The following is a 24,570-nucleotide window of genomic DNA, read 5'->3' as shown; positions in this document are numbered from 1 at the left end:
TTGCATAATTTCAACTTTGTTTGCTTTCAGTATGAAGTTTGGCACGGCCATACACGTTAGGATAACCCACCATCTACAGAGCAATACATGTTTCTGTACAAATTACAAAGCTCTTTCCATGATGTATCATTTGTCCATGTTACTCAAAGTTTATGCTAAACTGATTGGCTGTGAAGCCATGGTTTTTCAGACAAAATTAAATAGTAAATACTGGTAAAAAAAATAAAAAATTGAACAAATGACACCAGACATTTGCTTGAGACTCCTTTCAAGTAAGCTTTAATATTGTGCACGAGACTGAATCTGGATGACTCGAGCTTTCCTCGCATGTACGTTGTGGTAAGAGGGGTTTATGTGGGGGGAGGGGTTAATGGAGATGAAAGGGGCGAGGCATTATCATTTATATTTCTTTAACACTTGCTGCTTCTCCTCTACACTTGATCTGCTAAGGCAACACAATAGACATCCTCTCTGGAAGTTGTACCGTTAACAATTAGGAATATGCATTTTTCTTCCATGTGCACTATACGTCAACGTGCAGTACCCCCCTCCAACCCTCTCTGCTCCCATAATGCCACAGAAAGTCAGCGGTGGAGATTTCTCGCTCAGCTTCCAGAAGGGCTCACAGCTTAACCTTAACCACTTTTTTTTTTTTTTGACCACTCGCCTTTGCTTTATTTTTCTTCTATTGTGCCTTTTGAAATGAGGAAATAAAATGTCTGGATTCTGTTTCCACTCTCTTTGTTGTGTTAAAGGGTGCGGTCTAAGCCCATCTCTCATCTTTACAGTAATACAACATGGAATACCATTGCACAGTTGACCCTCATTACTTTTCATACAAAATAACGAGTAGAAACGTACCAGCACTAGTGGTTATTTTACATACTCATCGCAATCACTAATTACAAAGGGGAAAAACCTAAAATAAAAACATATGCGAAACTAGTTATATCCTATTTTTCTTCTCGTACAGGTGAATGCCTCAGAAATACCAAGCAGCACATTAAAAAGGCATAATGTGGTGGAATAAATACAATATATTTCGCAAGAAAATAAAACTGAGCACAAAACAAGTCAAGACAGGTGTCGCACAGTAACTACCAATTAACTGCAGTTTAGAAGGGAGTAAGGGAAAGAGGGATATAGTCACGAGTGAGGTCAAACTGCTTGGGCATCACTTTGCGTGAACCTTTCAACCGTTGGGCAGTTTCAAGCAGAACATGAGATGTCAGAACATGTCACTTCCTGACCTAGAATGGTGCCGGTGCATTTATGCTACTAAAAGACCATGAATAGTGTTTTGAATGAGTAGCTTTGTCCCAATATTTGTTAGAAGAGCATTTGATTATTTAATCGAGCGCAATGCCAGCGACATTTGCGATACCGTGTTCAAGACTGCATAAAGCGGACTTTACGAGAGCGGGCTTAAAATTGAGTGCAACTGAAAAATGCGTGGTCCTGTCAGTCTACGCTGTATATTTGGGTTCTCAAAGGTAATAAAAGGACACGACATAAGATCCCTTATGTAAATTCTATGCAATAAACAGAACATTTTAAACTGCAGTGCTAACGTCATCATTCAGCTACGCTACATGAAGGAGGATTGTGAGAATGGCCAAAATAGTGCATTATAGGAGGAATGATTTGATTAGGGCTTTGGGATGTGTAGAGTTTTGCTTTTCAACACAGATCACGTCATTTGATCTCTCCTGTATTGGGAAAGGAACTTATTGTCTGTGAAAAGTAAAAAATAAGCTAGTTTTTTCTTTTCCTTGTGAGAATAAAAAATGTTTTTTTTTCTTCCCCTAAACATTAAACTTCAGTGGAGGCAAACAATCTACAAATGTCAACAATAGAAGGAAAGAGAACTCCAAATGAAAAGGAAAAAAAATACAGTATGACACATTTAAACACACTTTCTGTACAGAAACTCAAGACTATACAATACCTGCAGACATTATGCTGAAGAGTCCTGTTTTATACAACTCTATGAACAATACAACTCAAAACATTCTCTATTTTATTTTATACCTGTACATGTGGAAAAAGTAGCTTTGCAGTCTGTTCTTCCAACCCCCTTTAAATGGTAGTTTAGCAATGGAACTGAAATTTTGCGAGCCATTGATACAAATGTTTTCATATTATTGCAATGGTCAGTTCTCACCTCTCGTTATTAACAACAATTTTGGAATACAGGGGGTTTGCCTTGGGGAGGGAAAATGGAAGTATATTTTCTCTATGTGTCGTTTCACCAAGCAATACGGCAGTAGCCTCAAATAGCAGTAAACTCAATATTGCGGCTGACTCACTTGGGGCGCCCGCAAACTCAAGGAACACCAGGATTATGTCCTCTGCCCCCTCCATTTACAATGTCGTATGTTAATTCTCTTTAGTTTGTTTAGTCTTCCCAAAAGTCACTTTTCACAGCTTGAGCTCGTTAGCCACTTTGGACGCGATATTCTTGAAGGCGATGGAGGTGCCTGAGATCCGCTTGAAGCGCACACCGTTGAGTGAGAGGCGTGGCAGCTTGCACACCTCCATCTCCCATTGGACCAGGCTGTCCTGGCGGGCGTCGCCGTGCACGCAGAAGAGCATGAAGCGCTCGCGCTGCTCGTAGTCGCAGTTGTTGGCGTCCAGGACCTTCCGGATCTCGCGCATCATGTCGCCGGGCTCCATGGACGAGGTGGTCTTCATGCTCCAGGTGAAGCGCAGTGAACGGGGTTTGGAGTCCCGGGAACCGTCCTCCTTGGGTTCCCCTGATGCGCTCCTGGAGAGGAACAGAACACAGACAATAGTGTTAATTGAATAGGAGATAAGTAGGTAGACGCAAAACCAAAAAAGTTGGTGAGGTGCTGACCCAATTATTATTATTTTTAAACATTTTCTTTTAAAGAGTCATGCGCCTCGGAGTATATAGAGTGTGCGTCAAAGGGCAAAATGTAACACAGAACTTGTATAACCCATGTGTTTGAGACCCCATTGTAAAACGGACAACTGAATGACAGTTAAATATATATTATTCAAAAGATTACGCACCGTGTAACACACACTCAGAACAGACACTTCTAGACAGCTTAAACACACATATGGCCCACCAAGGTCTAGCAAGAGCATGGTATTCAGGGTCACGCCACTTAGGCACAAAAAGCACAAACACCACCGCTGTGTGACTGAGGGCATGGGGACAACGTACACACGTAACACAACAACAAAGAACAGCACAACAAGTCCCGGTACGATAACAACAATGAACTAGTAATTTAAGACAGGAGATGTATAGCCACACCTATAATTAGTCCACCTTCCGCCATCACAGTGCCAACTATACTCCACAACATGGAACAAGAATGAACCGGTGACATTGTCTTTTGATCCCGGGACTAGTAGTGACCCTCATTGACATGCCATGCTTTCATTTCGAGGTTGTTGTTACTTTTTCTGCGGGCGACTGTGCCGATGCCTCACCTTGGGGGGTCTGTACTGCCACTGGCCTCTCCTTCAACCGTGGCCCTTTGGGAAGCAATCAGAGTTCAGAGTTCAACAGAGCAGTAGAAGGGGTTGTCAGTGTACACACAGACGATGGGTAGGTGAAAAGGAAGAAGGTGGGATGGGGTCAAACCTATAAACATACACGGTCACGCGACTCAACTCGTTCTCGGGGAGGCAACTGGTGAGACTGACAAAAAAACACAACATGACGTATATCGGCAAGCTAGCTAAAACGGAGGATGATACAACGTGGAAATCATGTGAACGGAGAGCGAGATGGATGAAAGAAGACGTCTACAGAACACACAACACACTCAAACCAAAGGACGAAACAAGAAGTCGGAAAGTGAGTGCAGGTGTCTGCAAACTCCAAGGCATCACAGGCAAGGCATCTCGGGGGGTCTCAATCTCGGTCTGTTAGTGGTGCAGGGTCAGATCGGGGGGGGGTGGATAATGCGGGGCGGTGTAGGGTTTAGGGGGAGGAGTTAAGGAAGGGGGGCCGGCACCACGGCGTGAATGGTTGCATGTCATTGAAGAGGGCTTGGATTGCGAGGAAGAGAGGGTGTGGCGGGTGTAGACATGGTAACCATTCTGTGCGCTCCTACCTCCGGCCAGCCCTGAAAGACATAGTTCTAAAAAAAAACAATGAAAGAAGCAATTTAAAAAGAAATTGGTTATTTTCCTTGAGTGTAGCTATGGATGGAAATAGGGAGACATAAAAGGGTGTTGTGGGAAATGTTGTTCAATGACTTTCTCATAATGTGGCAGAAATGTACAAATCTAATGGTGATGGATCCACTATGTCAGCAAAGTCGATCCCAATTTTGCATTAAGAAATGATGTGCTTAAATACACATAGTGGTACATATGCTTACAGCAAGACCCCTAAATTCACCATGGGCTGATTGAAGGCACTAAGAACCAACTAGTTCATACTGGTTGGTTCATACCTACTACACATGGAAAATCTGATTGACAATAAACTATAAGAACAAAAACAAAACATTTCATCTTAAATAAAATTGATTGCACATTGATTGCTACAGTAGCATACGATGAGTGTATAGAACCTTTCAGTTATGCAGCCAGGCTGCAGTGTGATAGGTTAGTTTGTCATGACCTAAGGGTGGAGCCCCAGGCTGGTGATGAAAAGCAGGCTCATTTTACCCAGTGTCCTTGACTGACTGCAGCACGGTCACAGATACTGCAGACTCCGCACTCTCTCTCTCTGTGTGTGTGTGTGTGTGTGTGTGTGTGTGCGTAAGAGAGAGCGACTGCATGCATTTATGTACGCGTGTCTGTGCCTTTGCGTGTGGTCCTGCAAGTGTGTGAGCATATCTTTAAGCAGCCCACGTCTCTCTCAGACCAGAGACTGCTCACCGCAGGCTCACCTAGGGGAATAGGGCCTGGACACGACATCTGTGGGCTTAGCGCTCCGGGGTGAAGTTTACCCTAGGTACAGATCTATGATCAGCTTTCCCTTCCTCAATCCTAACCTTAACCATTAGTGGGGGAAATGCTAAACTGACCCAAGATCAGTGTCAAAGGTCAACTTCACCCTTCGCAGTGGTGTCCCCGGCTAATGCAGGATTGAGAGAGAGAAAGAGGAACCCAATCACACTTTCTCTATTATCTCTCTCCACACTCACTCAAAGCAGCCTTGTACCTTACACGGTACCCTACTAAAGAACTAGATGTACAAAATGTGCAGCTGTTACTTTCAATATCAGATGCAAAGGCTGGGTAAATATGGCCCTAAGGAAGGGAAACATGATACATGATGTGTAGCAAGGTTGGGGTCAATTCCATTTCAATAAAGTCAATTCAGGAACTAAATTGTAATTGCAGTTTACTTGCTGAATTGAAATGGATTTAACCCTAGTCCTGCAGTGTAATATTGTAAATATCAGACCTGGGTCAAATACATTGTCAGATACTTTTAAATAATGGAGATGCACCCGGTACAATGGAACCTATAGAATGGGCCCAAACGTGCCAACTCTGCTCACCCTTGCACGCAGTTGAGAATAAATCAAGCGCACCTAAAATACTTGAAGGTAGGCTATCTGTCTATTTATCCCAGGTCTAGCAAACACATCGGTATGGTGCATTTCCGTCCATTTCCACTGACCTGCGGACAAACTTGGAGGTGATCTTGCTGATGATGCCCGTGGAGGTGCCCCTGCGCGCCTGGGACAGAGCCCCCGTGTCATGGGAGAGCGTGGGCGAGGCGGGTGGACCGTTGTAGGTGGCCGAGCGGCGGTCGCGAAGTTGGGCACCGTGGAAGGTGGAGCGGCTGGAGGAGCCGCGGGGGAAGCGCGTGCGGTCGGGCGGCGTGGCGGCCGTGCTGCTGCTGATGCTGTGCGCCGACGGCGAGGCCGTGGGGGGGCTACGGAGGTAGAGGAAGTAGGAATTAGCTTAGTGAGAGGCAAGAAATACCGATAAGAAATATCACCTAACATAAAGACATTGGTAGTAATAGAACATTATACAAATAAAGTTACATCTCTCAATTTTAGGAAATAGTATCATAGGGCAAAGAAAAAACATGGACATTATAACAAGTCGTTCCTCAACCCTCCATTGTCTGATACCCTCGCTTAACTCCTACCCTTAGGCACTTCATTTAGATCTGGAAAAAAGGTTTAGGCTAGTGTTTAGCAATTCATATAACTTAGGCTCCTTCCTACTTGGGACTTCAGCCCCTCTCGCTCTCTCTAGCCCCTCTCGCTCACCCCTTGTACTCCGCGTTGTCGTCTATGGGAGGCAGTGGGGACTTGATAGGGTGGCCCGACGCCGACATGGACTTGACGTGACGCGGGCGGGTGGAAGGGACAGCTGAGGTTGCCCCTGACGATGGTGAGGAGCCACTGGCCGAGCCTGACATCTCAGTCAGACTGAGAGACGGAGAGAGAGGGAGAGAGAGAGACAGAAAGCGAGAGTGTGAAAAGGATGGTGAGAGATCGAGAAGGGAAGATCGAGTGAATGAGGAGGGTGGGGGAAGAGAAATAAGGTGAAAGATAAAGGGGTAGAGAGAGAGGACAAGAGAAGGGTCACAGGAGGAAGAATACAAGGAAAGGAAAGCGGGAGAGAGGGGACAAGATCAGGGAGAGAGTCAGTTCTAGTCACACTCCAAGGCCTATGCATTTACTTTGTAGTTACATAGGCAGGTAAACATTATCAGCAGCAATCAAATTATCAACAGCAATCAAAGTTGCCGTGGCAGCAGCATTGGATACCCATCGCCCTCCTCACCTGCTGTCCTTGCCATTGGGAATGGCCGTGTAGTGATCTGTGCTCGACCGCTCACACACATACGTGTTCCTCCTGGTCATAGCGTTACTGTTCTGTGGTACACACACACACACACACACACACACACACACACACACACACACACACACACCCTTCAATAACTTATTTCGCAATGCAGACTATTTCTGTTCTGACAGTCCCACAAAATAATAACCATAATAGAAGCGAAGCGTCTAGTGACTGGTTACGACAGTTTAGTCTGATGGGTTCTAAATTACTTTGGGAATGACCAACTTCCCAGTACATTTAGGGGTAGAAAACGACTTTCTGTGCCCGTCATCCCCTGCTTACTAGAAGGCAGAAACTGCTGAAACCTTAGCCCCCTGAATATTATAAAACATATCCTGTATATGTTTGACCCCTCACCCCTGAGGCGGTGGACGACTTCTTCCTCTCCTGTGCCACCAGCGGCGAGGTGGGCACGTCGGCCTTGGAACCGGCCGTGCCAAGCTTGTGTGCGGCATCGCCCTTGTCGCTCTCCACGCTGTTGGCCTGCGCCCGCTTGGTGTAGGACATAGACGGGGGGATAGAGGGCGCCACTGAGGAGCCACAGAGCAATGACATGATTAGTACAGACTTTATTATTCTTTATTTAACACGGGAGTCCCGTTGTGGTTTCTGCAGAGTTAGGGCAAATACCATTTAACTTCAGTCAATAAAGAACATTTATATAATAATGATAGTTGAACAGTTGAAACTACATTTGTATTTTTTATTGAACGGCATTCACCTAAAATTAAATATTTTCATTAGATGTACTATAGTAGGCAACATGTAAAGAAAGCTCTGCTTGCACACAGTTCAAACGTAAAGGGAACTTCCTTAGGCTAATCAGTTCAACTTAAAGGGATATTTCAGGATTTTGGCAATGAAGCACTCTCTACTTCCCCAGAGTCCGTTGAACTCGTTCAGTTTGAAGGAAGTTGCCAACTACCATCAGCGCAGTTGTTAACTACCGTTAGCAAAATGACTGGAAGTCTATAGAGCCCCACAGTGGAGGTGTCATAATACCCATAAAACCTGGCGGTCAGACAGGGAAATGGTTCCAATCGTTTTTCCACCGTTTATTTTTACCATAGGGAATTTTAGAAACACATAAAATAAGGGCTGTGTTTCGTATAGGCTCAAATCAAATCAAATCAAATTTTATTAGTCACATACACATGGTTAGCAGATGTTAATGCGAGTGTAGCGAAATGCTTGTGCTTCTAGTTCCGGCTAGAAGCACAAGCATGCATTGGCATAACGTTTTGATAACTATGTAAATCTCTCTCGTACAAGGTGACTTGTCAATATATTCTATTTACTCTCAGATTCAAAAATACTACAAATTCCTGCACGTCATCTCTAGCTGACACCTTTGCTAAAAGGTAGTGTCAATTTCAACTCGCACAAGACATTTCACAGAATTGTACATTTAAAGAAATGTGGCAAATTTATTCATTACTAAATTTAGCTAACAGATAGTTAATCCATAGATTTTTACCTTTGCTTCGATTTGGTAGTCTCGTTCAGATCATCATGGCATTTGTAGTTCTTTATGATAACCACATTAGCAGCTAATTAAAATTGTATGTTTTGGGGGGGTAAATATATATTGATAAAAGCCACCTTGTCCGAGAGAGAGTTACACTGTTATCAAAACATTACGCCAGGGTAAGCCTACACGAAAACACAGCCCTTATTTTGAGTTTTCCTAAAATCCTCTATGGGAAAAATGAATGGAACCATTTCCTTGTTTGACGCTAGGTTTTATGGTTATTATGACTTATACTGTGGTACTTATACTGTAGACAAGGGCTTTGCAACCCTGTTCCTGGAGAGCTACCCTCCTGTAGGTTTTTAATCCAACCCCAGTTGTAACTAACCTGATTCAGCTTATCAACCAGCCAATTACAGTGCATTCAGAAAGTTTTCATACCCCTTGACCTATTCCACATCTTGTTACAGCCAACATTTTTAATGGATTAAATTGATTCCTCCCCTCACCCATCTATACGCAGTACCCCATAATGACAAAGTGAACACATGTTTTTAGAAATGTTTGCAAATATATTGAAAATGAAATACAGTAATATCTGATTTACATAAGTATTCACACCTCTTAGTCAATACATCTTAGAATCACCTTTGGCAGTGATTACAGCTGTGAGTCTTTCTGGGTAAGTTTCTAATAGCTTTGCACACCTGGATTGTACAATATATGCCCATTATTCTTTTTAACATTCTTCAAGCTCTGTCAAGTTGGTTGTTGATCATTGCTAGACAGCCATTTTCAAGTCTTGCCATAGATTGTCAAGCGGATTTAAGTCAAAACTGAGGACCGTTCAATGTCAGTCTTAAAAGCAACTCCTGTGTATATTTGGCTTTGTGTTTAAGGTTATTGTCCTGCTGAAAAGTGAATTTGTCTCCAGTATCTGTTGGAAAGCAGACAAGAAGGTTTCCTCTTGGATTTTGCCTGTGCTTAGCTCTATTCCGTTTCTTTTTATCCTAAAAAACTCCCTAGTCCTTGCCGATGACAAGCATACCCATAACATGATTTAGTCACCACCATGCTTGAAAATATGAAGAAGGGTACTCATTGATGCGTTTGCCCCAAACATAACACTTTGCATTCAGGACATAAAGTTAATTTCATTGCCACATTTCTTGCAGTTTTATTTTATTGCCTTACTGAAAACAGGATTCATGTTTTGGAATATTTTTATTCTGTTGAGGCTTCCTTCTTTTCACTCTAATTTAGGCTATTCTTGTGGTGTAACTACAATGTTGTTGATCCATCCTCAGTTTTCACCAATCATAACCATTAAGCTTTGTAACTGTTTAAAAATGTTACCATTGGCCTCATGGTGAAATCCCTGAGCGGTTTCCTTCCTCTCCAGCAACGGAGTTAGGAAGGACGCCTGTATCTTTGTAGTGACTGGGTGTATAGATACGCCATCCAAAGTGTAATTAATCACTTCAAATTGACACAATTTCAATTTAACACATTTTAAATTCAGGCTGTAACACAACAAAATATGGGAAAAGTCCAGGGGTGTGAATACTTTCTGAAGGCACTGTAAGGTGCGCTACATTAGAGTTGGAGTGAAAACCTACAGTACGGTAGCGCTCCAGGAACATAGTTGGACAGGGCCCTGCTGTAAACTTCCAGTCATTGCGCTTACGCTAGTTAGCATCGGCTCGCAAAACTACCTCCAACTTCCTTTATACTGGACACAGAGGCATAAAAATGCCAAAATCCAGAACTCTTTAAGCTACGATTTTCCAATATATAATAATAATATTTTCTGTAATAATGGTGATAAAACTAAAATCTTGTTTGAGATTCAAGATGGTCGACAATGTTGTCCTTACCATGGTCGCTGAAGCGCCGCTGCTTCTGGTTGGCCGATATGCTGCGTGTGACCTTGGAGTGGGCTGGCGATTGGCTGGAACTGTTGTTGGCCTCGCTGCTGGGRCGTGACCTTTGACACAGGTTGCTATTGGACAGCGACTCGCTCCCCTCAAACTGTCCAATGAAAGGAGGGGGGGGGGGGCATTTGAAAAAACAAAAGAGTCATTGCACACATTATAACGTGGTGGTCATGTAGACTTAAAGGTAGACTGCAATATGACATCAGTGGGGCGAATTCCTGTTTATAGAAATCAACAAGAAAATTAGAACCTACCAAGACCGCCACTTTTGTCTCTTCCCATGCTTCAAGGGAGGGCGTAAATTGGGAATAGGAAATAATGGCAGTCTTGGTGGATTAGAATTTTGGTGTTGTTGATGTCTGGTAAGCAGGAAGTTGCCCGCTGTGTGTGATTATTTCACTGTCTAAAGTATAGCTTTAAAACACAGTTAAAACTATAATTTTGACCTCATGGACTGTCAGTCCTTGATCCATAGCTCCTAAAAACAGTGTGAGTGTGGTTACCCCTTCCCTCAGCTTTATAGCAAACCAAGTGGTGGAGCTGCCGTTTTGTGGTTTTCAAATAAAGGAATAAGTCTTAAATGTGCGTATCCATAGGATACATATGAATTGTTTGTTTGTGAAGTCTGCCATTGGTATGGCTATAGCCCATGTCTCACCTCGGCTGGTTTCCTGCCCAAAAGGAGGTAAGTGGCCATGGTCTCATCGTACTTCTGTCCCGTTAACGCATCTGTGATGTCCTCTTTGGGGAAGCCCATGGTTATCATCAGTTCTGTAGGGAGAGAGGAGGGAACATAACACAATGAATGAATGACATGAAAAGGGTAGTAATATCATTTGTGGTCTAATTCCAATGTAACACCTGAAGTTCCCTTAAGAATAATAACGTTATTGTATATTATTATTTTGATATTTTTCATAAAATATAACGTGTTACAAAACAGCCCATAAGTGAGGAAGGGAGAGAATCCAAATCGGACTATTATGATATTGGGCGTGTGTGACTGACCTATCCGTTTGGTGTCGTTCCAGTCGGGTTCTGGTTCCTGATGAGGCTTCAGCTCCTCCTCCTCATGGCCCACGTTCATCCAGCGGTCTCTCATGATTTGCTGAGGGGCAGACAGACAGTTAGATGGACCAATGGACAGACAGAGACAAAAGAGGACTAAACAGCTTCAGCATAGTGAAAAACATGATACTTTGTACATCTGTATGCTCAAGTTAGATTTAGTAAGACGTAGAAGAAGAAAAACTCTGCGCAACACATCAAAGTGTTCCAGCGGCTAGAAGCCATCGGTTTAACATGTCTTCTTTAGTTCCATGAAAACAAGCTCGAGATTTATTTTATCTACATGTCTGTATGAGCACGCACATGTGGTATGTGTCTGAGTCTATAAGCCTGTGTCCATGCATGTGTGCGCGACAGTACATTCGCGCATGTGTCAGTGTGTGTTGCTCGCACTCTCTTACCTCCAGGCTGCTCCGTTTGCCAGGGTTGAGCACCAACAGTTTCTTCAGCAGGTTTTCACAGTCTGTAGACATGTAGAAAGGAATACGATACTTCCCTCTCAGCACTCGCTCTCTCAGCTCCTATGGAGGGAGATCGAGAGTAGAGGTTTGGGGTTAGGGGTCAATCTCTAGACATGTACGAAGGAATACGATACCTCCCTCTTAGCATTCGCTCTCAGCTCCTACACAGGACAATTAACAACAATAACAGGGGATGAGACTTTTTGTCCAAAAGGAAGAGACGTTACCCCTCAGCACTATTTGTCAGGAAAATGTGAAATATGTAATTGGAGCATTTTTATTTTTTTATTTCACCTTTATTTAACCAGGTAGGCTAGTTGAGAACAAGTTCTCATTTGCAACTGCGACCTGGCCAAGATAAAGCATAGCAGTGTGAACAGACAACAACACAGAGTTACACATGGAGTAAACAATAAACAAGTCAATAACATGGTAGAAAAAAAGAGAATCTATATACAATGTGTGCAAAAGGCATGAGGTAGGCAATAAATCGAATAATTACAATTTAGCAGATTAACACTGGAGTGATAAATCATCAGATGATCATGTTCAAGTAGAGATACTGGTGTGCAAAAGAGCAGAAAAGTAAATAAATAATAGCAGTATGGGGGGTGAGGTAGGTAAATTGGGTGGGCTATATACCGATGGACTATGTACAGCTGCAGCGATCGGTTAGCTGCTCGGATAGCAGATGTTTAAAGTTGGTGAGGGAAATAAAAGTCTCCAACTTCAGKGATTTTTGCAATTCGTTCCAGTCGCAGGCAGCAGAGAACTGGAAGGAAAGGCGTCCAAATGAGGTTTTGGCTTTAGGGATGATCAGTGGCTCTCTCTGCTGGGAATTTGGGGACTAAATTAATCTTGACAGCATAGTTTTAGCGGGCAATGCTGACTACCCTGTAGAGCTCATCTAGCCGTCAGTAGAGCAGATAGCGCGTAGCCACAGCTAAATTACCATTGAGATTTGTTAGCTATAGGCTACGGTAGATTTGTTGATCTTAGTCCTAAACTCCAGGTGTATAATGTGGGTTATACACACAAAATTCTACACCCTCGAGGGTCCCTCTACAACTGAATTCTCTTCATCGTCTTTTCAGATTTGAGTACTCTGCAGTGCAGTATATAGCCATCATAAGAGGATCGTCCACAGGTCTCAAGGTGAAAACCAATCGACCATACATAGCTGACCTGTGGCATTGAAAACTCTTATCTCCATCAGTGTCAACACACACACTTGTCTGTCTTGACTCACTGTCTGGTTGTCCTTCTGAGTAGACACTCGGATCGACAGATTGGAGAAGACAGGCTCTGACTCTGTTCTTTCGATCTCAATGGTATATCCGTTCTGTCTTTTCTGTCTGACTGCCTTGCTATCTTTCTCATATACACAGTACTCACCCCCCCTCTCCCGATTCCCATTCAGGCTGAGCAACCTAACTTCACTGGGACGCAGACATCGACAACATCAAGATTGCAGACCCTTCGGCTTTAGCAACGAGTATTACCGCCTGGCCAGTACAAGCTGCGAACCACGTTCTGCTGGGCTCCGCGCCCTACGCCGCCCCGGAGGCTTGTTTCCAGGGCAAGACCAGTATGATGAGGAGCCCGAGGCTGGACAACAATGTCTGGAGACCTGGGGTCATACTGTACCACGCTTGTCACCGGGTTACACGTGCCCTTTGACGGACAGACATCTGAAGGTGTGTCCTTTTGGGTGGGGTGGTTGTTGTGTGTGTGTTGGGATTTCTGGGGGAATTTCTTATGGGTGCTTATTGGGTCATATTATTATAAAGCGCACATAGTCGCAAGTATTGGGTGAAGATCAGTTGTTAAATTCAAATCTCCATATCATATCTAAGCCAGTATGACTCCCCAATCTCAATAAACAAATATTAAATCAACTTATTTGGAGTACACACACACACTTAAACCCCCATATAAAGGTACCCATCTGCAATTTACGAATGCCAGATTGACTGAGTTTCTGGGCGCAAAGGTTTTTTATTAAATGCTGAATTTTATCGCTCCTCACGTGCACACTTTCCATCCGTTAGATAAAACAACGATGGCTGCTACCTTTTGTAGCCAGTTCTGATATGTTAACACATATTCTTTGCAGAAAACTCAGTTAACCACCGGGCTCGGCTTGTGCCACAGCAACAATACAGCTGCCTTGACCAATAGCTGCCAGTCATAAGAAGTGAATGCGAACAAAATACCTATTGCTACTGTATTATAGCTAGCTATATGTGGTATTCAAGATTGAGTTAATCAATAAATGCAAAAAGATATTTTGATTAGCTAGGTTAGCTAACTAGCAAACGTTACCCCTACGCTAAACGTTAGCTTGCTTGTACAAAGTCCAGCAGCTAGCCTCTGTAGCTAGCGCTCAACCCACCATGTCAGCCTGAAAGCCTGCTGAGCTTAATGAACAGGCAAATAATGGTAGCTAGCCAATGATGTGGTTTTGTTTAGCTAGCAATCTAAGTAAAGTGTATACCAGTAGATTGAAAGCTAACGCTGGCTAGGTCTAACCAACAAAGCGAGGAAAGCTAGTAGCTAGCTTATATTTAGCCAAGGGAGGTTTTCACATAAGTCATCATGGTTAAACTGCTGATCTAGACCCTGGGTTGTAATCGGAGCACAAACAAACTATGCAACAAAAAAAAGTGAACGTCATTTGGCTGCCTATGAGAGCCAATTTAACTTTAGCTAGCTAGTAGTAAACCTTAGCCGAATGATAAAGTTAGCTAACGTTGATAGCCAAGATCATGCACCACACTATATCATACTTTTCTTACGCAAAACATAACTATTAGTTAATGTTACTTTTGGATAACTGCCAAGCAAATTCCACTTTCATTTGCATGCACACGTCCAAGCTATGGTAACGTTAAGGCAAGGTAACCAGATTTTCCAGACAGGGACAAACACTGCAAGTTTAGCTAACGCTACATTTACCTCATACTAAGAACAACCAAGACCACAACACAACCATAGCCGAGAAAAACAAATTGCTTTGTTAAGAAAACACCATTAAGTTAGCATGTTGAACCAGCATATGTAAATGATTGACCCCGAAACCACACACTTAAAGATAACCTCAGTTGTTGCATTCCCAGGCAAGACAGTCGCTGTTTCAAACATGTGTTGAATAAATTCCCAGCGTTGGCATTTAATCCCTCTTCCTGCCGTCTTGACATTTAACCCAATTGTGTGCTGACTGATTCAACACTGTTCAACAATTTACTTTTCAGTGTGTTCACAAAAACCTGAAATCACCCCCACAAGTAACATAGTTGTATAGTACAGGCTGTTAGGGTAATTAGTGCCCTCGAAACTGGACATCCAGTATAGTGACTACATCGCATCCATAAGGACAACTGCTAACGAAACAATACTGCAAGCCACCGCATAGCCCATTGTGTAGGACTGCGAGGCCATGATTTTTACTGAATTCTTTTTATCTATTTAGTCTTTTATTTTAATCCTTATCTGACCTCAGGTAAAATAGACAGGCGAAGGGATTTACCAAAGAATAGCTCTTATGTTAAGCCATTGTATCCCCGACTTGAAATACTTTGCTCGAAACAGTACAAGAGTTAGAATACAAACTGAATATACGCCAGGCGCACAAAACCACCGCTAGACCATTGAAGCGCCGACAACCACCGTACGCATAATCGCCATCAGTGTGCAACCACCCAGACTCCGCGCCAGCAGATCTAGCCAAGTCCAGCTGACAAAAACGGCAGCCCAAGATCGCACACCACGTCGCACAGACCTCAACTCGCCCAGTACGACACCCCAGACCCCGTCGAGGGACCACAAACCACCCAAATTCGACACGTCCGTGCGCAATGACAGCGCGTACCAAAGAAACCAATCGATACACTCGAAAAGCTTCGCAAACCGCCGCACAGCCACGCAGCGAGGACGCGGTGCAAAGCCTGCCGGTGAATTTTAATTAGAGACCTTAACCCCTGCAGCTCTCGGCAACTCCATTGTGCCACCCTAAATCATTTGGTCCCTTTCCCCTCATAATTCTAGCCACTTTTGACTGGTGGTGAACAATGCTAGATATAGCCAGTTTTTGAGAAAATGGTAATAATCGAATAGTTGTAAGATCTTCATTGTTGCTTATATGCCCCCTTTATTTATCCTACGGTTCTGACTTTGGTGTGCAGGGAGAATATTGTAAGAACAGCCCCAATGTTCTGAAGTTTCTGTCACTGTACATTTCAAAAGTGCTGAACAAATTTGTTATATGACTACACTACCTGTCAAAAGTTTTAGAACACCTACTTATTCAGGGGTTTTTCTTTATTTTACTTTTTTTCTACATTGTAGAATGTACATTGTGAAGACAAAACTATGAAATACACATATGGAATCATGTAGTAACCAAAAAAAGTGTTGGCCGAGAAGGCCAGCATCCCAGAGTTGCCTCTTCGCTGTTGAGACTGGTGTTTTGCAGGTACTATTTAATGAAGCTGACAGTAGATGACTTGTGAGGTGTCTGTTTCTCAAAACTAGACACTCTATATGTACTTGTCCTATTGCTCAGTTGTGCACCGGGGTCTCCCACTCTTTCTATTCTGGTTAGAGCCAGTTTGCGCTGTTCTGTGAATGGGTAGAACACAGCGTTGTACGATATCTTCAGTTTTCTTGGCAATTCTGTCATGGAATAGCCTTCATTTTCTTAGAACAAGAATAGACTGACGAGTTTCAGAAGAAGGTCTTTGTTTCTGGCCATTTTGAGCCTGTAATGGAACCCACAAATGCTGATGCTCCTGATACTCAACTAGTCTAAAGGCCTGTTTATTGCTTCTTTAATCAGAACAACAGTTTTCAGCTGTGCTAACATAATTGCAAAAGGGTTTTCTAATGATCAATTAGCCTTTTAAAATGATAAGCTTGGATTAGCTAAACACGACGTGCCATTGGAACATAGGATGATGGTTGCTGATAATGGGCCTCTGTACGCCTATGTAGATATACCATAAAAAAATCTGCCGTTTCCAGCTACAATAGTCATTTACAACATTAACAATGTCTACACTGTATTTCTGATCAATTTGAGGATTTTGAATGGACAAACTTTTGGATTGTCCATTAAACAAGGACATTTCTAAGTGACTCCAAACTTTTGAACAGTAGTGTATATCTATCTCATTTGGCTGTATGTATTTTAGATATAGACCTATTGTAAATGTGTATTTTTCTTGCGTGACCATCTTTATTGCAAAGAGAGAATACAAGAACAAACAACTTTAAGCTACACATTATTTTGACAGAGGTAATGAACTGTCCATTGCCAGCACAGGAATTTATAAAAACAGGACCATGTTTGAAACACAGTGGTTCTGAGCTATGTCAATGTTACACAGGTAAGCTAACAGTAACGAAATCAGGAATGCAGACAGGACTATCTATCTAAGTTACTGTGTCCAGCACACCACCACATGTTTATGTTGGCACCAACTGAACCAAAAAAGGATGGTATTATATGTGATAAATACTTATTTTGCTGAAATATTTTAGGAATACCATGGATGGCCTCCAGCATTACTAGAGCAAGACATAACAAGCCACTTCAAAACCTGATGGTCTCAGTATAGTTAAAGAGGAACATGGTCTTGATCTCTACCGAAGCTTTCAATGAAAAATAAACAGAGAACACGAATGTATAAAACAAGATATGCGATGGCAATCTAGGGGTTAACATGAGATCTTTTACGGGTGTGTGTGATACACACCTCTGCATTTATTGCTTTACCTTGAGACATTTCCGCTAGTGCATATTAGACAAAAAAGCAGTGCACAATATTATCGTGAGAAGCACTCTAAGAGGTCAATGTGAAGTGTGAGGGCTGTTGTGAGTAGGGTTTTGTTTTATTCATAAGTACCTGGAAAACTAAACTGTTTATACAACATTCAGTTTGGAATAGTTATCGCGAAGACACAAACAAGTAGTGTACGTCTAGTAAGGTACAACGAGGCCTGGTGTGTGTCTCCGTTGAAAACAACCTTGGGTTTGAGGCTTTATTGTGGTAGTGTGTAAAGATTAATGCTAGCTTGTCTGCTTCGTGGCTACCTATTGTTGTGTAATTTCATTTCCGTTCGGGAACGTCCTTGTATATACAAAAAACGCAATGCCCTATTCGCCACGTTATTAAGGAGAAGGTTTGACTCGGACCTAACATTTAGCCCTTTAGGTTAACAGATAATATTGGTTGTGTGTTGATGGGATGGGCGCACCTGGAGTATTTGGAATCGAGATTGGCATGCGAGAACATGTAGTGTGTCATAATGAAAAGCAGCGAAGAAAAGCGCGCGAGGGAGTGGGAAGGGTGGTAGTTTATAAGCCTGAGAGACAACCGGTTATCGCATTTTATGGCTTGTTCTAGTCATGCAGACTCCCCTGCCCGCTAATTTGTATGGTGTGCTTGCCAACAAAGGATGGGTCGAAGAGCAGTGTAGAGCATGTCTCGGAGCCACGTGCTCTATGCTCTGTATGTGGTGGCGGTGACCCTAGATCAAAGTCATGTGCTTTTCATTTGTCTGCAACTCATTATATGAAAATATGAATATCGCTGCCTAAGAGTCTACATTTGCTTGACAGGTTTTCTCATTTTGTTACCCGAAAAGTCTCTAATGAGGTAATACAACTATGAACAACGGTCGCACACAATGGCTGGCACTATACGTACTCAACACAGATACTAGCATACAATAGTTACTCAACAACGGCATAGTGGTTTCGAGCGTACGAAAAATATTTCTACACATAATATCTACCGCATTCACCTCCTCTACTTTTCGCGGCTCTCAAACGGTGCATCTACAAATAGCCCTCCAAAAACGACATGTCTAGCGTCAAACGAAGATTTGGAATGCAGTCTATCACTCTTGTCCATTACTCATATGTTATGTTAAACTATTATAGTGCACCTTCTTGTTTAAACGAAACTCCGTACTTCAGCGTAAAGGCGTCAACACACCTGTACTGCGCGCTCGAGTGTTCGGCTCTTTGCGCTCGATACAGCTAAAAAATGATTCCGTCCGTTGCATGAGCTCCGACTGCGTGCTCACAGTTTATCATGACATAAGGCACTAATACCTTACGTGTATAAACAGATGTAGAGGCCGCTCCTTATTATCTCACTGTGTGTGCAAATGGTTCGAACAGCCATTGTCCTCACCGCCCAACACCGTGTATGAGCAACGCCGCATGTCCGCAGGGTAGATAATAGGCTCACTTTGATTCATTCTCCACTTAAGAGAGCCGAAACACCTCATATGTTTGGAACGTCCCTTCCTTCAACTCAATGATTCTCTTGTTCTGTCCACATAGCCTCTCGTGATATTCGACATTTGCGCTCCAAGTATTTCGCGTGTACGATATATAGAGCAGACGTATTTATATAGAATTTTCGCAAACTCTCTCTAACATTTGAAATCTCACTTTTGCTATTACCCGAGGCACTTCTCTAGAAACCAGTGTAATCTGTCTAGCGAGACAGCCAGTAGAATAACATAGCATTGCCGTACGTGTGGTACAATAAATAAGGACCCATCCGCGCATCTAATAGCCTTTAACTACAGCGCTTGCCCGATACTGCTATTATTTATTATTTCGCTCTTTATGTATCCACACCGAGTTTGGATATCTCTCTCCGTATCGTTAGACATATCGATCTGCTGATTTTTAGCCCAAGTGATTGTACACAGTCTGCATAGTAAAACTTGGTTAAAGTTGTAAAATTTGGAATTTTTTATTGCCTACCTCATGCCTTTTGCACACATTGTATATAGATTCTCTTTTTTTTCTACCATGTTATTGACTTGTTTATTATTGTTTTACTCATTGTGTACCATTGTGTTGTTGTTGTCTACAGCTAGTGCATCTTTCCTAGAGCTCGCGTTGCATTTGTCCTTTGTCAGGGAACGTCTCTCATAATAAGAGGCAAATCGAGAAAACTCTGCATTGCTCAGTTCAGATAGCATCACAGCTCTCTATACGCTGGTAAATATCTTAGATACAAGGTCAGAAATTGTTAAACGATAAAAAATAGTTAACAATAGTACTTGCCAATTTACATATATTCACACTTCTCTCCTGACCACAGACATTAGTGTTTGAAGGCTCAAGACACAGAGAGGTAAGCGTCTACTTCCTCTTGGACAAAACAGTCGTCATGCGGCGTGATTAGATTTTGTTAGAGTACATATAGCCTGTATATAGCAGTCTTATGTGCAAAGCGCTCTATATGCTGTAGAGAGTGTGTAAGGTGAGGGTGATCCTCAATATCCCATTCATGGTGAACATTGGTCTGTAGTATAGGAAATATCCACCAGAATCTAGCTACACTCTCATGACCTATTACTCTCTGACTTTCTTCACAACCCTAGAGCGTGCCGAGTGAAACGACAGAGGACGATGCTGAGAGGCAAGTATATACGAGATTGTTCACCATATTACAAAACATGTCATCAGCAGTCTCTAGTGAATAAAGCCTTCGGTGAAGAACACTTGTTGGTGCTTCATCCACCACGCAATTTGGCAAAACAGAGCTAGCCGTTATCTGTGGAATTGGCGTTTGAAACAGAAGCAGGGAACGACGACACACTCGACGTTGACATCATGCATATTTCGGATGTGTATAGAAACGGATACCATGCAGTAACACAAGCTGTTCTGAGCGAAGAGAGGGTCACAGCACCGGCAAAACAACCGGAGCTGTCAGTGATCCGTGTACATTATATATCGAGTCATGTCTGAAGAGTTTCTGTTATATCAGACATAGTGGATATGGAAATTAAAATGACATGATCTCGTTCAACCTACATACGCTAGCCACCATTTTCCTATTAACACTCGAAGAGAGCCAGAGAACGATAATAAACCAATATGGGCTTGTACCGTTAGGAAGGTACACTTTTGATAGCTCTCTTATCAAGAATAGCAGTGCTCTTTCTCTGACTCTATTCATGTTTATCTTAGCGATCTTTACCTAAACCAACTTGATGCGACGTATAGATGCTCGCGCGAGTTCTTTTATTATTTTACATCCCCGTATGACCTTTTGAATCGTGGTTTTTCGTCCCCTCCTGTTCTCGGTATCTCTTGATCTACTGTTATGAGTCCCATTCAGGAATCCGAGTAGCTAAGAGGCGTACGGTCCTGTCATCATCTTCCCTTCAATGGCATCAGAAATAATGAGAAGACCATTTGGGTGTATATGATACGATAGAGAGGTCCTGAGTGGAGGGAGGAAGACCATGGTGATACACACCATGACATCAGAACAGAGCGAACCATGATGCGTGTGTATGCGGTGCGACAAACCCATATGCGTGGTTTAGGGTAACAGTTCTACAATTACGCCGCAAATGTCTGTCACATCTATCTCGTTCTTTGAACACTCTTCTCCTTTCTTACCTAGGAAGTGTGATCGACATAGCGTGTATTAAATAGTAACAAAGAGAGCTGTACTGTTTTGATGATGGAAGTATAGCGAATCAAATTTAGCTCTCAATGCTCAACAAGAATAATGTGTATGACCCGATTAGAAATCTCAGCACATGTTGCTTGAAAATGTCACGTTTAATTAATGTATGCTTCGAAGGGAGACGTTTCAGAAGGTTGTGACATTTCGAATTAGACGACAAATTATTATTTTTAGTAACCAGACTATAACTTTCGATGTCATTTCTCAATTGCATTAAATTTGTTGGGAAAGTGGTAGTTGTGTTCGATACCCTCACTTCCGGCTACAGTATGTACTGATTGTGGAAATAAGATACTCTATAGAGGACTATACCACACAAGAGCGATCGAGTCAGTGGCGGCATTATATAGGTAGGAGAACTGCAGGAATGTACAACCTCAAGAGTTCCGAAATACCCGATAGACCCACTTTACTACCCTCTTCTCCTCTGGGCACAATATGGATAGAACCAGACACGAGAGTGCAGGAGGAATACGCTAGTGAGAGTATAAAGAGTTCTCTATTAACTAAATTGACCACAGTATACATTTCATCATATATATTTAGTTACTAATGTATTTTATGCGTGCGATTTACAGCTACTTATTTAGTAGATCTCTCTCTCCTAATTATTCGAATAACCACAAAAAAAACGGCATGCACGTCGCTATTTTGTTATAGCTATTTGTAACATAGGCTAGTGCGTGGCATAATACATGGGTTCTCCCGAATTCTAAGATTTCTTATGGTATTGACACCTCTGGAGGCTCTCAAGAAACATGAAACAGAGTCGTGAGGTCGAGAGTTTATTATGCACCGTTAAAATAAGCTCTAGATTTAACACGTTAGAGAAAATCTTCTCGTTGGTGTACAGACATCAACATAAGACTCGATTTGATATCATGACACTCTCACAGTTGGAGCTCTGCCAGTCTGATAATTCCTCAGTTGCCCAATTTACGCATACACCGTGAGCATGGGAAGAAGGTCCAAGAGATGTGCGGTCTGGATAGTTTTGTGAGATATTATGTCTTGTATATAGATCTCCATATGGAGTTCTTCGGGATTTTCGCCCACAACGGCTGTTGTATTGCGGGATCTAAGCGCGTGTTACAAGTGAACCCGGTCAGGTCTCGTATCTGATTGATATAAAGGTGTATGCACATATGAACCTCATATTTCTTTGGTTGTTTCGAACTCTCTCTACCCGCCTCTACCCTCCCTCCTATATCATTGAGACATCGTTTGAGGTGGGGCGTATACGGTTGTCCAAATTAAGTGCAACCTTCGCTCATAGAGCTGACAACGTAACCAAGCCTCATGCCGAGTGCCCAAGGCAACAAGTTCCAGCCTATTCGCCAGACCCACTCCACAGGTGCACGACAGCGAATATAGCGGCCAATCATGTAACCGAAGGCGGCGGCATATGTCTCTAGCGTACAACATCCAAATATATATGTATTCAGAGACTACTCTCGAATCGCACTATCCTTGATATCGTCAATACATATAATGTGTGATGCTCTTAATCACACATTATGTATTTCAGAGTTAGATTAGTATAATTTTTATATGAATTATACTTTGGAAGACTTCGATAGACTCTATCCTAGTATCTCATTTGTCTTTTGAGTTCATACTAGGTCCTGCGTCACTATGCTCTATCAGGTGATCAAAATTCGTAAAGTTGTGGATAGTGGGAGTTACGATATATTATGAGTGAGGTCGATACAGGAAATAACTTCTAGTGAGCTTCAGAGCAGTAGTATATCGCGCGGCAATATAGAGACTTCTCGATCGATTATACAACATGTTTACAGCAGGGCACCTCTGCGCATATACACAACTTCGTTATGCGTTTTCCAATGAGTGAGCACGCCACACTTACACATCACTGTCAAAGGTTTTACAACGTCTAACTCGAATCATAGCGCCGATCGGCGGTAATCAAGTGATTATGTCCTCTTTGACTCCATATTTAAGAGAAGATAATATACACACCCTCCTGATTCTGATTACAATATTTTCCTCCACTATTTGCTTGGTTGCGTATGGGAGTTTAACCGCACTAAGATATATAGGTATATTGTGATATAATTCTTAGGTACAATTGGTAGTCGAAAATCTCTGTGTATTCGTGTTTATATATAGACACTGGTTGTGGGTCGTGTACTATACACCTGCACAGAGTTCGTACTGCACTAAGTATACAGGCGTCCTTGCACTAACTCCTCGTTGCTGGATAGGAAAGTAGCTCAACTCCTTCGAGGATGCTTGTTTCATAACTCTATGAGTCACCCAATATTGGTAATTCATTTTATTATAACTTATCACAGACTTACAAAAAGCTGTGACTCGCTTATGAGAATTAGGTGAAATCCCATGCGAGAGCGGTATCCCGTCTTCGCTGTCCGTTCCCTCTAGTCGAGAACCCAGCGGCAGGGTTTGGTATACACAGGACGACCTGAGATATTCTTTGTAAAGCGTGTCTACTATGGATTGTAATCAGGAGTAAAACACAGCCTATATCTCGCTAAAGTGTATTGTGTTAACTTCACTTATCTGAATCCTTAGAACACAATCTCTCGTATTATAAACTCTCTTTTACAAACATTATTTCCAGTCGCCGGTATAACCCACTTCTAGATCCATTGATTTACTATGCAATGTGATCATATGAACGATGGAAAAAGTGCGTCGAGAAATTTTGGCTCATGATCAAGTGGAGGGCTTACTCACTTATCTTTGCAAGGTGGCACTGTTAAAAGCAGTTTTTGCAGCGTGCACATTTAGAATTGAGGTGTATTTAACCTACAGTACGGTAGCGCTCCAGGAACATAGTTGGACAGGGCCTGCTGTAAACTTCCAGTCATTGCGTTACGCTAGTTAGCATCGGCTCGCAAAACTCACTCCAACTTCCTTTTATACTGGACACAGAGGCTAAAAATGCCAAATCCAGAACTCTTTAAGCTACGATTTTTCCAATATATAATAATAATATTTTCTGTAATAATGGTGATAAAAACTAAAAAATCTTGTTTGAGATTCAAGATGGTCGACAATGTTGTTCCTTACCATGGTCGCTGTAGAGCGCCGCTGCTTCTGGTTGGCCGATATGCTGCGTGTGACCTTGGAGTGGCTGGCGATTGGCTGGAACTGTTGTTGGCCTCGCTGCTGGGTCGTGACCTTTGACACAGGTTGCTATTGGACAGCGACTCGCTCCCCTCAAACTGTCCAATGAAAGGAGGGAGGGAGGGGGGGGGGGGTTGAAAAGAAAAGCAAATCATTGCCCATCGCATATATACGTGGGTGTGTCATGTCCACTAACT

General features: G+C 42.6%; 1 protein-coding gene across 1 annotated transcript in view; it reads right to left on the bottom strand.

Moving 5' to 3' along the window:
* Positions 1–262: 262 nt before the first annotated feature.
* The window catches only part of LOC111960652 (MAP/microtubule affinity-regulating kinase 1), a 98,479-nt gene continuing 74,171 nt past the window's right edge, over positions 263–24,570 (bottom strand). The window contains exons 12-18 of the mRNA XM_023982764.2: positions 10,162–10,315; positions 7,171–7,343; positions 6,745–6,836; positions 6,225–6,386; positions 5,621–5,878; positions 3,466–3,510; positions 263–2,767 (exon numbers count right to left, since the gene is read on the bottom strand). Coding sequence (XP_023838532.1) covers positions 2,422–2,767; positions 3,466–3,510; positions 5,621–5,878; positions 6,225–6,386; positions 6,745–6,836; positions 7,171–7,343; positions 10,162–10,315 — 1,230 coding nt within the window. The 3' untranslated portion in view covers positions 263–2,421. The remainder of the gene's footprint in view (positions 2,768–3,465; positions 3,511–5,620; positions 5,879–6,224; positions 6,387–6,744; positions 6,837–7,170; positions 7,344–10,161; positions 10,316–24,570) is intronic.

Source organism: Salvelinus sp. IW2-2015, linkage group LG1 (genome assembly GCF_002910315.2).
Source record: "Salvelinus sp. IW2-2015 linkage group LG1, ASM291031v2, whole genome shotgun sequence".
In the NCBI taxonomy this organism is placed as follows: domain Eukaryota; kingdom Metazoa; phylum Chordata; class Actinopteri; order Salmoniformes; family Salmonidae; genus Salvelinus; species Salvelinus sp. IW2-2015.
Note: the sequence above shows the minus strand (reverse complement) of the source record. Positions and strands in the feature narration are given on the sequence as shown.